Genomic DNA, 18493 nt, shown 5'->3' with positions numbered 1-18493 from the left:
ACAAGCAAAAAAAGCTATTGCTAGTGCAGAAACCTGGGTAAAACTTTTTTTTTTTTTTTTTATACATTTGTTTGAAGGTCAAGGCAAGACTAAAAGGGAAAAGAGACTTTTAAAGGCACAGGGGAAACTAAACACAGTGAGCCTAAAAAGGCTTTCTTGCTACAGTCTGTTGGGACATTGACATTAAAAATGGCTCTGAGAAAAGACAGTAGTCTGTTGTCATTATTTAAATAGGATTAAATTCTAATTGAAACTGGGTGAAACAGAAAACAATGAGGGGATTAACTCCTCCTTGAAAATGTGTCAAGGACACTGACTATTCTATTACTCTACTATTCTAAGCCTCCATAGTACTCAATGGTACTCGACAGATCAAACCTGATAATTTTTTTTTTTTTTTTTACAAGAAGACTTCTAAACATTAATTAAGACAACTAAACATTAATAAATCTCAAATTATGGGAGTTGTTTTAGAAAAACTCGAACAATTTTTGAGAAATAATACCAGAATAATCAAGTACTGGCAAAAACCCATTCGTAAATCTCAAAAATATATTAAAAAGTTTTTAAAAAATCGACTTTTTCTCAAAATTTCTTAGTAAATGTGCCCCTAAACATTGGGATAGGTGGTAACCCCACCTTCTTTTTGCCTATAGAGAGGTCCCCCAAGCTGCTACAGGGTATTCAAATTTTTAACTACTTTATGGAAGACAACCTAGAGGTATTCTTGTTGTAATTCATGAAAACTAGGTTTTTGGCTAATGGCTAGGTGGCAGGGTCCAGTTTAGATCTTAAGACAAGTGGGTCCTGTAGATTATGAAATATATATTGGTAGAAGGAACAAAATCATGTAAATCTCCATAGACAGTAGAAAGAGGAAGCTTTTTCAGGAATGTTCAGCTGATATGGCTGAGGAAGGATATCAAAGACTGAAGCCTGTAAGATCAATATATCTTCTGAGTTATATTTAGATGGACAGAAAGAATTTTTACTAGACAAGTACAGTGATATTTTTTTTTTAAAAACACAGAACTAATCTTATCGAACATGTCATTAATACAGGTGATGCAAAACCTATTTGTCAGCAACCCTATAGGATCCCTAAAAAATACAAATAAAATGGAAAACAAGAAGTGGTGCAAATGTCAGAACTTGATGTAATTGAACCTTAGTAACTGAGTAACTGGTGTTCTGAAAAAAATATGGTTTTATGCGTTTTTGTGTTGATTTCAGGTAAATAAATCTAATATCTAAATTTCACTCATACCCAATGCCAAGCATTGATGAGTTAATTGAGCAATTGGGTGGAGCTGAATTTATCTTCACCATTGACCTGTCAAACAGTTACTGGCAAATACCCTTAGATGCAGAGTCAAGGGAGAAAACAGCTTTTGCAACAAGCCAGGGACTCTTTCAGTTTGTAAGAAAATTAAGTCTGTGTGAAAAGTTCAAAGCCGATCCCTGCCGAAGTTCATGGACTTCCCACACATCCTTTTAGCTCAAAATAAACAAGAAAATCTTCAACACCTTTGGCTAAGGGATAGAAACAGCAGAAATATATATATATATACAGTGTAGTATTTTCTGTTAACAATACACACTTTGTGATCCAATATATAATTATACAAGTGATCAGTAGAAAAGGAAGAGGAAGCCCTCCAGGTGAAACACGTTAGGCGGAGGCACTTTGCAGCAGCTTGAAGACTGTTAGGAGATGGGGATCAGGACGCTGCAGTTTTAAAGTCTTTGGAGTGCCAAAGATTGTTTCTGATCCTTAAGAACTATTATGTTGATTCAGAATATCAAGGAAGATTATCAACTGTTATTCTAATGTGATAAGCCTACACCAAATCGGGTGTTGTGAGTACCCACCTACATCTGTGCACTATAGTGGGAGAGTTATAGTTAAACAAGAACACTTCTCTTTCTAATTTAAGTAATAGTTTTCTTTTGCACTGGGTCTCATTCATCTCCTTTATAAAACCACCCCAGATAAGGGATTTATTTCAAGTACATTGATTTTGGAGTTTTTTGCTTTCAAAGATTTGATCTCTTTTATACTAATCACTTGTATAATTATATATTGAATCACAAAGGGTATATTATTAAGAGAAAATACTACTATATATATATATATATATATATATATATTTATTTATTTATTTTTTCTGCTGTTTCTATCACTTAGCCAGCGGTGCTGAAGATGTCTTGTTTCTTTCAGGTTGTAACCATGCCATTTGGTCTCCATGGGGCGCCTGCTACATTTCAGTGTCTTATGGATCGCATCCTGAGGGTATGATTCCTACTGAGCAGCCTGCTTAGATGATGTGATATTTAGCCCAGAATGGAAAAGTCATCTTCAGCATCTAGATACTGTACTGTCTATCATAAATTCTGCTGGTCCTACAATCAACGCAAAAGAGTGTGCTCTAGCTTTTACAGAAACTAGATATTTCGGTTATGTTCTACCAAAGTGAGAGGTAAAGCCTGACAAAACCAAACTTAGTGCTATTGCTGAAATTCTTCCACCAAAAACAAAGAAAGAGGTATATTCTTTCCTAGGTTTGGTTGGCTATTATTATTTGGCATTTATCAGAAATTCCTGCCAAACTTCTCTAAAACCGCTGCTCTGTTAACCAATCTTACTAAAAAAGAATTGCAAAGACTAGGTTATATGGAGTCCAAAATGTGAAGAAGCTTTTCAGAAGCTTAACAACATGCTAGATAAGTTTTAATTTGAAGCATAAGTTCATCGTACAAACTGATTCATCCGATAATGGTTTATGTGCTGTACTGAGCCAAGAAATTGATGAAGAAGAGCACTCTGTGCTCTAAATAAGGCGCACACTATTCCCTAGAAAAAAAAGGTGTAGTATCATTGTTTAGCAATAAAGTAGGCACTAAAGTCATTAAAAGGAGACCTGTCACCCTAAAAAAATAATTCCAAGGTGCTCTTTCCTAAATGCCGGATTCAGCTAAACAAATTTTTTCAGGAAGATTTTCTTCTCTATTTCGGCATTACCCTGTAGGCCCTTCTTTCTATCTCAACAGCACCAAATCAGCTTTTTTGCGATTTTTTTTTTGCAAGTTTTTAACTCACTTAGGTACAGACAGCTGTAGCTTAGGTCTTCTTGTCCCAACCCCCCACCAAGCTACAGGGGCAGAATGGAGTATGCAGTGGAGGGGAGGCAAATCCTTCTTTAATTGACCATGCAAGAAAAAGCAAAATGCTGTAGCAATTCTAGCAGTGACAATCAGTTTCTATAAGCACTTTTCATTAGATTCATTGACAGCTCTCTGTGACCCAAGGACCCCTTACTATAAACTGTTACTATAAACAGTAACACGGGTGTTACATTTACTTTAGTTGAAATCACAACTTTCATTACATTCAGTAGTGGTCATGCAGCTCCAGTAAAACCATACAGAACATAGATCTTCCCAATTATATCAGAATGAATACATTTTAGGCAAAAGCAATGCATGCTTTTCAATAAAACCAGTTTTCTGCTGGCTGCTCCTCCTCTGACTCATGTTAAGAGGGGAAGGTATCATGCAAACTGAAGTTGGATAAATTGAAGAGTGAACCATCCAACTTTTGTAAATACAATAAGAGTACTGTATATTGGAAAGTTGCTAAGTTCAGTAAGATATATTTTTAGGCAGTTAAATTCACCTCCTTCATTTGCTGCCTTCTAGGAGAAATATGCATGTAACAAAATCGATTTCAAGTGCAAGCAACTACACCATGCTTTTCATTTGGTTTAGGGGGTTGATGTTGCTTTGATGAGCAACCGCATGTTAGGCTCTGTATCCCTGAATCCTGTAAGGCAGTGCTATCCAACTGGTGGCCCATAGCCCCACCCCTCGCCTGTCTGGCTGCTGTGACTGCTTACTTTTGTTTAAGATTTAAATGGTATTAGTACTGAGATTAATTGGACCCTTGCATGGTTCACACCTCAGATTCAGGCTGTAAACCCCCTATATTGTTACACACAGGGTCGGACTGGGGGGTGCAGGGCCCACCGTGGCTCCCGCCCCAGGGGCCCTGCAGGTGCCCCAGCCGTGTCCCCTAACCCCCCCAGGGGCCCCCCTAACGTCCTCCCCGAGCGCGTATAAATTGAACGCGTCAGGGGAGGAACAGTCAGTAGGGGGGAGCGCCGGCAAAGGTCGGACTGGGCCGCTGGGGCCCCCTAGGGCCGGGGCCCACCGGGATTTTTCCTGGTGTCCCGGCGGCCCAGTCCGACCCTGGTTACACATGAAATCCCCTGTACTGGTCAGACCTTTTAATCCCGGCATTGTTCACCCCCCCTGCATTGTTCACACCTCAGGCTGAGACTATAAACCCACATTGTTCACACTTCAAAAGGCAGAGTAGCACACATGGCCAGCACAGGGCTGCCTGTGTGTGCCATACTCTGCCTGCCCTATATTGCCTGTGCATGCCATACTCTTCCTGCCCTATGCTGCCTATGTGCCATACTCTGCCTGCCCTATACTGCCTGTGCATGCCATATTCTTCCTGCCCTATGCTGCCTATGTGCCATACTCTGCCTGCCCTATACTGCCTGTGCATGCCATATTCTTCCTGCCCTATGCTGCCTATGTGCCATACTCTGCCTGCCCTATACTGCCTGTGCATGCCATATTCTTCCTGCCCTATGCTGCCTATGTGCCATACTGTGCCTGCCCTATGCTGCCTGTGGGAGGTGAACCTGGCAGGGATTTGCTAGTATTTGAAAATAGTCATTATATGGTCCCTAAGGTGTGTAATTATATGCTGGAGGTTGCTGTCCTATCCACAGGGAAGGAGGAGGCATATGGATTTAAGGGTGTGTCCTAATATGGCATAATTTAATTCTTTCACATATGAATGAAGGGTGATAGCCCTACAGTGAGCACCAACAATTTGGGTTTTTGCTGTACTACCACCATTAATGTGGGTATGGTCTGAAACGCATTTGTGATAACATGGATGTGGTTAGAAGTGGGTGCAGTTTAAAAAGGGCTTCAATTATCTGCCCTCCACCATGTAGGCCAGAAAAATTCCGGTCCTCGGTACCATAGAAGTTGGACAGCACTGCCTTAAGGTGGTTTACACAATGATTAAAATTAACCAGAAGGCCCCATTTCATTCAGCCTATGTGAAGTCCCCTCTGCCATATCTTGATGAGGATAACTGGTATAAAGTCAGATCTAAGTTCCCTGCCACATGGGGCAGATTCTGGGCCTGTAGATAAAGATCAAAATTCACCCTTACGCTCCAAAAATGTTATTGATGTGCCTGCAACAGTAGCCTTTTTGTCAGCCTGGGTCCTTGATGTCTCATGTCCAGGATCAGGTAGGACATTGGGGTTATGGCAGATATCACTGTTTGCCCTTGTTTCATGTACCCTCCCAGGCTGCGGTTAGCAGGTTTGGTGGCAAGTGCTTGTCCCCCCATCTGTATGCCGTACCAGCCTTGCTTACAAAGTGTCCGGCAGCAGTGGTGTGTGTGGCCCCTACACCGTTTATCATTTTTTACAGATCAGAAAGGGAGGTGGCAGTTAGCTACGCATCAGGGGTTTCAGCCAATATAGCCCATGGGGTTAACTTACTCCAGGCTGGGGAGTCCGGGGTTTGCCCTGGTGGCACTGGGTTAGCAGATATCTCAGAGAGAGGCAGGCTTTGTTTCCCATATACTGGGCATCATTTTTTAAATGGAGGAGTTTAGGTTTCAGAGCTAGCTGCTTTTCTAACAAGTCTTTTAAGCAAGCACATAAACGTAATACTCAGGATGCAAGTCCAGAGTCTCTTAACGCTTGAAGTGAATCTGTGGGTTGGCAAGCTTGTCTATCCTGTGAGCAGTGCGAGTGCAATGCCTGTCTATGCAGACATCAGTTGTTGGTAATTAGGTAAATACTCTTTATGGCAGCATTCAGCTGTAGGTAATGGGGCATTTAGGTTCCCTTCCCTAAATGACCTAAAATTGGACAGGTTTGGGACAGCATTGTTCCTCTGTCTGTTGGTGCCTATGCCCACTGGTTTAATTTGATGGATTGCCGTCTTAGTTACTATGTGAGGAAAATGGAAATTGATCAGGCTGGATGGTCAGACAAACTCACCAAGGGCCACATAAAACAGCCAGGTGGGCCGGATTTGGCCCTCGGGCCTTGTGTTTGACATATATGCTCTAGGGCAGTGGTTCTCAACCTCCCTAATGGCGCGACCCTTTAATACAGTCCCTCATGTTGCGGTGACCCCCAACCATTCAAATTATTCCTAAGACCATTGGAAATATGTGTTTTCCGATGGCCTTAGGCGACCCCTGTGAAAGGGTTATTCGACCCCCAAAGGGGTCCCGACCCACAGGTTGAGAACCGCTGCTCTAGGGGTATCAGGTAAGGTTCTCCTCCCAATATATATAATAAAGCACTAAGTTTGCCCAGGAGCAGTAACCCCTAGGAACCAATAAGATGTTTGTTTTTGAACAGGTGACTAGTAAATACTACCTGCTAATTGGTTTCTATGGGTTACTGCTCCTGGGCAAACTTAGTGCCTTTTATTACATAACCCCATCTGTGTTATATTTACATCCTGTTAGCCTCATACTGCCTTTTCTAATCCAGAGGCTAGTTTTAGGGCTCTGGCACACGGGGAGATTAGTCGCCCGCGGCAAAACTCCCTGTTCGCGGGCGACTAATCTCCCCGAGTTGCCTACCCCTGCCATCCCACCGGCGATGCCGCGGGCGACTAATCTCCCCGTGTGCCAGAGCCCTTATGGTGAAGACACAGTAGCAGCTACTTTTTTACAGCTGCCAAATACCTTGCCATAGACTCTGCAAAAACACAAGTAGAGACAATTATCAGTAAATGATCAGCACTGTCTATTTCAGTAGCCATGATAAGTAGCTGCTAATATTAGCTCTGTGTGTCTTCACCCTTAAGGACTCTGGCACAAAATCGCGGAAGTTTCCTCTCAAGGCAACTTCTGCGATTTCGGGGAAATCACAGCGCCGCGTATGCCATCCCACCGGCGATTTACTTTTTCGCCGGTGGGATGGTATTTCGGGGAGATTAGTCACCCGCGACAAGGGAGATTTGTCACGGACGACTAGTCTCTCTGTGTGCCAGAGCCCTTAGAGTTAGGGAACTGGTATCTTGCAATGTGTCTATATAACCTAGTTAAGCCAGTGTGTACATTGGGATATGTGCTAGCTTGGAATAGACATCATAGCAATTGGCTCTTTAGCAGAGTGTTCCTGGGCTGGCCTACTGGAACAGCTAAACTGAATGTGCAGGTCATAGCACTTCAGCAGTTCTCATGCTGGCTAATATACCAACTAAACTGTTAAAACATTTCAGTGGTTCTGAATGCTGGCTAATATACCTCTATTGGAACATGCTGTTTGGGTATTGTTAACTTGGTTAATGCAGCAGCTGTGGCTTATTTAAATGCAACAGCCTGGTTAGATAGATGTATTCTACACGTTAATGCAGTAGGTATGCTGCATTATATTTGTATTAGGGCAGTAGTCAACTAGCTTAATGGCACAGCCAAGCAGAATTAGGGTTGCATATGAGTTAAATGTGGCAGGTGTGCTGCATGTACATACAATATACATGTATAAAGGTAATCACTGAAGGTGGCAGAAACACTGTATATATATGTGCATTTTTCTCTTCTTTTAATACAGAGACGAATACAAACAGCCAAATTGTGTATAGTTAGGATACACAGGTCTGAGGCCAGCAGCCAATTTGGCCTTATATGCACTGCTATATTGTGTAGGTGCTAAGAGAAACACTCAAGTTGCAGACAGATATTATACACTACATATGGCATTGCACCACTGGCATGCAACGGTCTTCAAAATATATATGTATGTGTATAATATGTCTAGATTCTAAAAAGTAGCCTTACTGAGATGCAGTAGTCAGCTAAATGTTATTCTACAGTTACATTTATGGTTTTCGGACCTGATTTGTGCCTGTTTGTTTTCAAGACTAGCTGTAGGGGGATTCCTGTACTTCTTGGGTTAAATTTTATGAATGTGTATTTATTATTTTTTTTTTTTAATTGCCAGGCAGATACCTTTCTCTATGAAGAAGTAGTAGTTCAGAGGAAAATCAGCTCACAATGCCTGGTAGATAGCCATGGTTTTTCAAATGGCAGGACATTATATTAGAAGCCTGAACAATAGAGTTCTCTATAGTCGATTATGATAAACATTCTCTGGCTCTGGACAATGAGGGTTCACCATTTTTTACTTTGTCCAGTATTTAGTGGGCACATTGGTTTAAAGAACTTCTTTCATGTGTGAATGCAGAAGTAGTTATCTGTATAGGCAACTATGGCCATGACTAGTGCATCATTTTAGGGACTTGCTGTTGTTTTAGACTATAGTGTAGGCCTGTCTAGTTTCCTTGGTCAGATACAATATGGGGACAGTTAGCTGATTGAGTATATGCTCAGGGGCCATATTATATTTTGTTGCATATAGCATTCTAGGAAGGTGCATTTACCTACAGTAGACCAAGGTTACTGTAGCTTATTGAACAGACCCATTTAGAGACTGACAAAGCTTTGTCTTCATTCAGGTCATGTTCTCAAGTTTTCTTGTTATAATATTGACAGGCAATCTAGGCCACTTGCAGTGGTGTTGGACTTCCAGTTGGTCAGAGGACTGTCCTTCTGGTTGATGTTTGGGCAGGCTATAGGTCACTTTAAGGACAGAGTGCTTTACAAAATTGGCTCTATTGGAGATATACTTTTAGGGGCACATTTACTTACCCACAAACGCTCCGAGCATTTGTTCGATCGGTCCAATCGTATTTTTTGAATATTGTACCGGAGGTCCAATCGTATTTTTGAATTTTGTACCGGAGGTTTATCGTGTTCAGACATTTGGCAAAAATACGCGCCATACGCTCCTACCAGTGCCTGCGCCTGAATGAATTGAATACGCTTGGGTGCAGGCACATGTAGCTGAAATCCGCATAAAAACACGAGACTTTGCATTCTCTCACATTTTTATGTGGATTTCGGCTACATGTGCCTGCACCCGAGCGTATTCCATTTGTTCGGGTGCAGGCACAGGTAGAAACAAATGGTGCATACGCCTTACGCATGGTGTGGCATTAGCCTTAGGGTGTAGGATATGTGCAAGCCCTTATGCATTCTGTAGACTTCAGGGTTGGAGAGACAGATTTATCTACAGTATACAGTGTCAGGGGTTAGGTAGCGGGGACCTGCTGGTAAGTAGAGTAGTGGGTGTCAGAAATAGTGTTGTACTATTCTCTATCGGTGAAGTTATTAGTCCTCTTCCTACACATGAGAGTGCCAGATGGGTTGCACACTCCGTATCATTTATCATTACTGTTGTGTGGGATTTGCCTCTATAGAGATCTAGTCCTTACTTTGGCTATTCACACAGCTCATTCTTTTGTTTCAGCCCAGATTCTTGGGGAGAAATAGAGTTCACATGTTTATACCAGGTGTTTATTTCTAGGAACCCCGTGGGGGTTTCACTTGTTTTGTGATGAATCTGGAATAGAGTTACATCCTGGGATCCAGATTTACTTTCTTTGTGGAACCATTACCCTCCCAATTGGAGACATTAGCTTGCTATGTCCCGATGAGTGTTGACATGGAGGTGGCCATGGAAAATGGAAAATGAAAAATACTTAAGGTGATTTTCCTTTCCTGGACAACTCCATGTCAGCAGTTTCCCACCCTTTTTCGGTAGTGTCTAGATGCTTATTACTAGACACTGGATTGGGGTTAGGGTTGGGCTTGTGTTTTAAAGCTTTGGGGAGCGTCCTTTTGATGGGAGTAGTGGGGAGGGGCTATCCTGGTGACATGGAATGTCCAGGAAAGGAAAACCATGGTAACTATGATACAATTCTCCCTTTTCCTCATATTGGGACCTAAAATGGCACCACTGAGACAAATTTATCAAGAATTTGCCAAGATATATTCCAGGGTACTGATCCTGATATGTGATTTTTTTTTTGCAAGGAACCTGAGCTGAACCTTCCACCACAAGTCATTCATAGCTGACAAGGACAGTAGGTCCTCTGCACTCACCCATTAATAGATTAAGGACATTATAATATATTAAGCCACCAAAATGCCCTCCCTTCCATTTAAACAAAACAGGGATTGTCCATATTTTGCAATATTTCAAGCTTGTCATCTAAAGTTGAGGGCATTTTTTTAGTAGCTTAATGCGTAAAATATCCTAATGTCCTTAATATATTAATAATGGTTGAGTGCATAGGACCTTTTGTCATTGTATGAATTTTCTGTGCACACCATCATTGCACCCCCTCCCAATGGTTTCAAATTCTTTAACGGTGAGCACAACTTTTCTTTTTTTGCTTTTTCTTTATCCTGCTCCATAACTGAGACAGAACACTTCCTATGATTACATTAATATATAGAGCCAGAGGTTCTACTCCAAAATTCACAAAATAAGGGATATCTGAACCAAAGACAGATACTGCAAATCCCAACTGTGATCCTACTTCTTAACCCCGATTTCATTAATTGTATTGTAACACCATACTTATCTGTGAGGCCAAGGGGGGAGGTGGGGGTTGTTATATATTTGTTTATAACATATGCCTTTAAAAAAATGTTCCTTCTACAGCTACATACAAAAATTTAAATATATATATATTATACACACACCATCACTCATAGCTTCTGTTGTAAGTGGAATAAATTATGCTTTGGTTTATTTAAAGCTCTTTTCTTTGCCTAAGCTGAGCTCTAAATATATGCACATCAGTATTTTTGTCATAATAAACATCTGCTATAGTAAAGTGTAGCTTCATCATTTCCAGGAAGTCATGGTCTCGCTGATAACGAAGTCGACTCGATAACAGAATCACTGATTGCTGTGAGCTCAAGTGAAGGAATGTTTGCAACAGGTCTGGAAATGTTTCTTCCAAATAAATAATATCAGCTCCCAAAATGAAATCATAGGTGGAAAATTCTTCCAAAGACTTTCCCCAGTTCAGAGCTCTAACAGACACTCTGTGCAGACTGTCTTTAGGAATGTTATCTCTCACGTTCATCCTAAGAAATTCCATTGCAAGGTCTCTGTCTGTGATAGTAACTTGAGCACCTGCAGAAAAGGTAAAGAAAGTGCATAGAATGACATATAAAAAAAAAAACCAGGACATTTGCTTTAAATGTATTAAAAACACTCTTTTATTTAAGGGACAAAAACAGGAAACATTGAATTGTCTCCAAAAAAAGCAAAGACTAAAATGTTATGCTATGAAAACTAATGGGAAACAAATTGGCCTTTTACAAAAGATCTGCCTGAGGTGTTTAAGGCATGGCATGGTCCATCCATCTTGAAATTTAAAGATAAAGATTATTAGTGAGCACAGACATTGAAAAAGTTTATGGCACTACTGCCTACAGAACTTTGCAACCAAATCTGGCTTTCGGATAAGCCAGGACCATTACCTCACAAAACCATGTAAATGTATATACAAAATGATAAAGTCAGTGCCCTACACACCAATTCCACCAATGCAAATTTTTGTCCTTCCGGTTTATTGTCAGTATTTGGCTTGCACGTAGAGATGGTAAATTCTCTTTTTTTTTTTTTTTTATTTTATTTTTTATTATTAACATTATTTATAAAGCAACAACATATTCTGCAATGGTGTACAATAATTGTGTGTATATACTGAACATAACATATGGCTTTACATACAAAGAAACCAACAACCAACACAAGAGGTGAAGGGTCCTGCCCCAAAGAACTTACAATATAATAGCATGGGTTGTGTATAATTTTGCACTTTTATTTACTATACATACTTTTGCCCATGAACTTATCCAGAATGCTCAGGACCTGGGGTTTTCCAGATTAAGGGGTCTTTCTGTAATTTGGATCTACCTAATAAAAATATGATTTAAACAGTAATTAAATCCAATATTATTGTTTTGGCTCCAATAAGGATTAATATCTTAGTTGGGATCAAATACAAGGTACTGTTTTATTATTACAGAGAAAAAAGGAAACCATTTTTCAAAATGTGAATTATTTGATTAAAATGGAGTCTATAGGAGATGGCTGTTCCATAATTCGGAACTTTCTGGATAATGTGTTTCCTGATAAGAAGTCCAATACCTGTATTCTCTAGTGATCTTTTCTTCAACTATGAAAGAGAAGGCCCCAAAACCCAGAGGCTAGCCTGCATTTAAGTTGGGTGCTTTGGTCCCCTTTTAGCTCATAGTGTCTGGGGAAAGAAGCTAGGCATCCGAGTGCCATAGTTATGGGGCAGTGTGCATTGGCAATTTATTTAGGGTACACTACTGTCCCTTTAAATGTTACTGAATTGTCTTGGACAGAAATTGACACACTATAGATGATCAAAGGTAGAGTAAGAACTTTAAAGTGAAGTCCAGGATTCCTATGCTTGTGGCATAGATACATCTAGGATTCATGAAAAAGCATATTGATAGATTATAGAGTCCCACAAAATATGTCCAGCCTTCAAAACTAACTGGGTTTCAACCAGTTTAACTTACCTAACAATGCAGCCACAATCCCCACAAGGCCTGTGCCAGCACCAAGCTCTATCACAGAGCTGTTTTGCAAATGGATACCTTCAGATTCCAGATACATGCAAAGGACCAAAGCCTGCAATAAAGACACCAAGACAACATGAAAAAATAAAACAGAAAAAGCAAGAAACATTTTCCTGAAGGAGTGCTCTAAATAAAAAGTGAGGCCAAATACAAGGGGTACAAACAACAATCAAATATACAAGTAAGGGAAACCTGTTATCCAAGCTCCGAATTATGTAAAAGCCATCTCTTATAGACTCTTATTTTAAACAAATAATTCAAATTTTTAAAAACAATGTTCTCTTTCTCTGTAATGATAAAACACTACCCTTATCCGAAAAAACCTAGGTCCCGAGCATTCTGGATAACAGGTCCAATACCTGTACCGCAATTCTCCATCCGATCAGCAAACATTGCCATGATGTTTAACAAGCTGTGTATTAACTTTGGAGAAAGATTCTGGTGTAAAACGCAGCAGGCACCTGTAACTGCTGTGTAAAATTGCCAATCCTCTTATCTTTTTACAGTTGGAATTTACATCCTGCCTGAATTTACCACGCTCACTTGAATGGGTTAAGGTGGCCATACACGAGCAGATCCGCTAGCTTGGCGATGTCGCCAAGCGAGCGGATCTTCCCCCGATATCCCCACCTACGGGTGGGCGATATCGGGGAGCATTTAGGTAAAAATAAAAATAATCCGATCGTTTGGCCCTGGGGCCAAACGATCGGATTATGTGGGCGGCAATGGGGCAGTCGGATCGGGGACCGCATCAACGAGCCGATGCGGTCCCCGATCCGACCAGATTTTCTAACCTGGCCGATTGAGATCCGGCCAGGCCGCTCTGCTCTCCCCATACACGGGCCGATTAGCTGCCGAATCGGTCCAAGGGACCGATATCGGCAGCTATAGTCGGCCCGTGTATGGGGACCTTTACACCCTTAAAATAATGGCATAAAATTGTCATTAAAAGCAACAATTGGCAGGACAAAAAAAAATACCTATTATAAATGTGCTATTTTTTTACACTGATTTTTAAATGGTGTAAATCATGCCAGTGCTTGTAGAAAAATCATTCTACAATGGTGGATCTCATGCTCCCAGGATGAGACTGATCGAAAACAAATTATATGTTCTCTATGGTTTGACTGGAGTACACACTGCATAAAATACAACCCTAAAATTTCATGACCTGCTCTAAATATAAGCTAACTTTGTCTTTACAACTCCAATAATAGACAATTTGAATTGATTAATAACCTTGTATATGTCAAGCAGGCAGAAATGCAGTTTCCTGCTCCAAGTTATATGGCACATATTTCAGTGTGTTGTTGCCAAACATGACTTTGAAGTGTGTTTTACATACTGTATATCTTCTCTTTTGTTTGTTTGTTTGTTCTTTGTTTGGTTTAGTGCATAATAAAAACAAAAGCTGCTTTTGCATCACATAGCAATGGTGGAATATGAGCTTTTAAATGTCTTCTTGATACACCTAAGCAAGCCTTTAAATGTTAAAAGGTGCTGCAGGCTGATAACTGAGCAATATGCACCTAAAAAACTCCATATTTTCCTATTTTTGCCATGAAAAAGCACTAATTTGAAAGTTGTGCTATTTTCACCTTTTTTTCATATTTTACCCCCCTCTCTTCCTTTATAAACAAAGACATTTGTTGAGAGCTCCCTTAGGGCTCTGGCACACGGGGAGATTAGTCGCCCGCTACAAAACTCCCTGTTCGTGGGCGACTAATCTCCCCTAATTGCCTTCACCTGCCATCCCACCGGCGGTGGGATGGCACACGCGGCGGCGCGATTTCGCACAAATCGCCGAAAAAGCCTCGCGAGGCAACTTCGGCGATTTGCGCGAAATCGCGCCGCCGCATGTGCCATCCCACCGGCGACTTACATTTTCGCCGGTGGGATGGCAGGGGAAGGCAACTCGGGGAGATTAGTCGCCCGCGAACAGGGAGTTTTGTCGCAGGCGACTAATCTCCCCGTGTGCCAGCGCCCTTACTTTGAACAAACAAACAAACCCCTCCCTTCTCTAAGCAGCAGCCTTTGAGCAGCTGATTATATCCTTGTTCAGTGCCAGAAATAAAAATTATAGATATTTTCTAATTAGACTAGGCAAAAGGTAAGTTCAGCACAAGCCCTATTCATTAAACACAAGTTGAAAAGCAGTGCATACAGTCCCTTTAAGGCTATGTATGTATGTATGTATAACTTTATATACAGTGGTTTGCAAAAGTATTCGGCCCCCTTGAACTTTTACACATTTTGTCACATTACAGCCACAAACATGAATCAATTTTATTGGAATTCCACGTGAAAGACCAATACAAAGTGGTGTACACGTGAGAAGTGGAACGAAAATCATACATGATTCCAAACATTTTTTACAAATAAATAACTGCAAAGTGGGGTGTGCGTAATTATTCAGCCCCCTGAGTCAATACTTTGTAGAACCACCTTTTGGTGCAATTAGAGCTGCCAGTCTTTTAGGGTACGTCTCTACCAGCTTTGCACATCTAGAGACTGAAATCCTTGCCCATTCTTCTTTGCAAAACAGCTCCAGCTCAGTCAGATTAGATGGACAGCGTTTGTGAACAGCAGTTTTCAGATCTTGCCACAGATTCTCGATTGGATTTAGATCTGGACTTTGACTGGCCCATTCTAACACATGGATATGTTTTGTTTTAAACCATTCGATTGTTGCCCTGGCTTTATGTTTAGGGTCATTGTCCTCCTGGAAGGTGAACCTCCGCCCCAGTCTCAAGTCTTCTGCAGACTCCAAGAGGTTTTCTTCCAAGATTGCCCTGTATTTGGCTCCATCCATCTTCCCATCAACTCTGACCAGCTTCCCTGTCCCTGCTGAAGAGAAGCACCCCCAGACCATGAAGCTGCCACCACCATATTTGACAGTGGGGATGGTGTGTTCAGAGTGATGTGCAGTGTTAGTTTTCCGCCACACATAGCGTTTTGCATTTTGGCCAAAAAGTTCCATTTTGGTCTCATCTGACCAGAGCACCTTCTTCCACATGTTTGCTGTGTCCCCCACATGGCTTGTGGCAAACTGCAAACGGGACTTCTTATGGTTTTCTGTTAACAATGGCTTTCTTCTTGCCACTCTTCCATAAAGGCCAACTTTGTGCAGTGCACGACTAATAGTTGTCCTATGGACAGATTCCCCCACCTGAGCTGTAGATCTCTGCAGCTCGTCCAGAGTCACCATGGGCCTCTTGGCTGCATTTCTGATCAGCGCTCTCCTTGTTCGGCCTGTGAGTTTAGGTGGACGGCCTTGTCTTGGTAGGTTTACAGTTGTGCCATACGCCTTCCATTTCTGAATGATCGCTTGAACAGTGCTCCGTGGGATGTTCAAGGCTTTGGAAATCTTTTTGTAGCCTAAGCCTGCTTTAAATTTCTCAGTAACTTTATCCCTGACCTGTCTGGTGTGTTCTTTGGACTTCATGGTGTTGTTGCTCCCAATATTCTCTTAGACAACCTCTGAGGCCGTCACAGAGCAGCTGTATTTGTACTGACATTAGATTACACACAGGTGCACTCTATTTAGTCATTAGCACTCATCAGGCAATGCCTATGGGCAACTGACTGCACTCAGACCAAAGGGGGCCGAATAATTACGCACACCCCACTTTGCAGTTATTTATTTGTAAAAAATGTTTGGAATCATGTATGATTTTCGTTCCACTTCTCACGTGTACACCACTTTGTATTGGTCTTTCACGTGGAATTCCAATAAAATTGATTCATGTTTGTGGCTGTAATGTGACAAAATGTGGAAAAGTTCAAGGGGGCCGAATACTTTTGCAAGCCACTGTATGTGCCATTTATAAATGCAGGCCAGAAGCTGGGTCAGGTATGGTTTGGGCTGGGAGCCCACGCGTTAAGCTGGCCATACACGCACCGATAATATCGTACGAAACCTTGTTTCGTACGATATTCGGTGCGTGTATGGCAAGTCGGCGAGTCGACCGGTATCGCAGGAGGCTGCTGATATCGGTCGACTCGCCGATCGGCCAGGTCAAAAGATTTTGATCGGGCGCCATAGAAGGCGCCTGAGCAAAATCTGCCGTCGGGGCTGAATCGGCAGAAGGAGGTAGAAATCCTATTGTTTCTACCTCCTTATCTGCCGTTTCAGCCCTGAAGGTTAGTGGCGGGTCTGACAATCTTTTGTGCGACCGATGGTTGCACAAAAGATCGCAGATCGCCACGTGTGGGGCCACCTTTAGGGTCGGGTGCATCTCGGGTTTTTCTTGACCCGCACAAAACTAGAGGCTACAATGTTATTGTTACTTTTTGTCACTTATCTTTCTGTTCATAGATTGCTTCAATCACATGAAAAGTCCAGTTTGGGTCGCATACATGATTATCTGGCTGCTAGTGCAGAACTTTTTAGATGTAGCTTCAAAATACTGTAATGTTAAAGTCTAAATTAGGTCCCTTAAGTAAAGCAGGAAATTTAAAAGTGAAAATATTCTTGACTAGTAGAAATCATGTTAGGAGAATGGAGACCTTTCCGTTTCAATAGATTTTTATTGACAATTTTTACTATGCAGTTACCAGTGATCCTCACTAATAGGTAGAGTGAATACACATATAATATTTTAAAGATAACCACATCATTAGTTACATAAACAGTAACAAAACAATTGGAGCTGGAATGGAGGCTTTTCATGTATTTTTACTGGGGTTAAAACTTTCCAACATACTTAATTCTATCAGCACTGCCTCATTTAGAGGCACTCTCTGTCTCAAATTATTTTTAGCTATAAGGATTTCACAGTCTCTGCACTTGATATGCCAAGCTGACGAACATTACCAATAAGACTAAAGTAACAGCAGGTAACTGGGTAAACTCAGTGCAACATGGATTTGATTATGCTGAGATAACTTGATTAACAGTTTCTGCCTAAAGCATTTAACACAATTCAGAGAAATACATACTGCATCCCAGACAACTGCTGCAACTCCCAGCTGTTTCCAGTCTTGCTTTATCTCTATATTGTGGTTCACAAATTTAAATGATGCACTGGAATCATGAAATCTCTTCAGACTTTGAACTCCGCTGTCAGTGTAGGGCACCAGTGCCATGTCACTTGAGTCGCATGAAATCTCTTAGACCTGTTTAAGACAAACGAATAAGAGTTAAACACTATATGCAGTGTAAGTTCTTTTAGTGCCCAAGTGGATTCTGTAACATCAGAATCACATTTATTTTAGTTATTTTTTTAATAACTCGTTCAATTTTTTTCCATGCAAACTCTTTGGCAGCAGAAACATACATCATTCTTTAATTCAAACCACACCCTGGTTGCTAAGGTAATTTGGATCCTAGCAACCAAATAGATGCTGAAACTCCAAGCTGCAGAACAAAAACTAAAATAATTAAAAAACTACAATTAAAAAATGAAGACCAATTGCAAATTATCTCAGAATATTAAATCTCTACATCATACTAAAAGTTATCTCAAATCTGGAAACTGACATCGTAAGCCAAATGTTAACAACTTCGTGAACCCTAAAAAACGTGAATTCCATTCTGCAAAATTGCTGCCAATAATGATGCGTTTTCAATAAAGCTTGATTAAAAAAAATCGTCTCCTGCAACATGTCTGCGGCTCTTACCTCGTTTTGAAAAAAAATCAAATACCTATCCGGAAATAAAACAATGCGCCCTTCCAGCTCAGAAATAATAAAGGTTGTTCAGCAAACTGAGTAAACCAGAAACTAGGGAATACGTAACTCTTGAAGCTTAGGTTATTAAAGAACTAATCACCAGTACAGGCAACTCTACACCGCAGAAGAACGCATGCTGCTCCTCTAAAAACTTCACAGGAAGCCAAAGATTTCCAGAGCATGCTGGGAATCGCAGTACCGCTACGGGCTATACGTCACTTC

General features: G+C 41.1%; 1 protein-coding gene across 1 annotated transcript; it reads right to left on the bottom strand.

Moving 5' to 3' along the window:
* Positions 1 to 10700: 10700 nt before the first annotated feature.
* mettl21a (methyltransferase like 21A) lies at positions 10701 to 18405 on the bottom strand. Its single transcript, NM_001097392.1, has 4 exons — positions 18221 to 18405; positions 17540 to 17716; positions 12539 to 12650; positions 10701 to 11114 (listed from the first exon to the last, which is right to left on the bottom strand). The coding sequence occupies exons 2-4, from the start codon at positions 17684 to 17686 to the stop codon at positions 10726 to 10728; spliced, it is 648 nt and encodes a 215-aa protein (NP_001090861.1). The 5' UTR covers positions 17687 to 17716; positions 18221 to 18405; the 3' UTR covers positions 10701 to 10725.
* Positions 18406 to 18493: the final 88 nt, after the last annotated feature.

This window comes from Xenopus tropicalis, chromosome 9 (genome assembly GCF_000004195.4).
Source record: "Xenopus tropicalis strain Nigerian chromosome 9, UCB_Xtro_10.0, whole genome shotgun sequence".
Lineage (NCBI taxonomy): Eukaryota > Metazoa > Chordata > Amphibia > Anura > Pipidae > Xenopus > Xenopus tropicalis.
The sequence above is the reverse complement of the archived record's forward strand: the minus strand, read 5'-3'. Positions and strand labels throughout refer to the sequence as shown.

What these genes read in the sequence shown, in the direction of transcription:
- mettl21a (NM_001097392.1), bottom strand. Translation starts at nt 17,686, where the DNA reads ATGGCACTGGTGCCCTACACTGACAGCGGAGTTCAAAGTCTGAAGAGA. An exon ending in CAGCAGTTGTCTGGGATGCA is followed by an intron (nt 12,651 to 17,539) that starts GTATGTATTTCT and finishes TCTTTATTGCAG; the next exon opens with GCTTTGGTCCTTTGCATGTA. An exon ending in GATTGTGGCTGCATTGTTAG is followed by an intron (nt 11,115 to 12,538) that starts GTAAGTTAAACT and finishes CCTTTTCTGCAG; the next exon opens with GTGCTCAAGTTACTATCACA.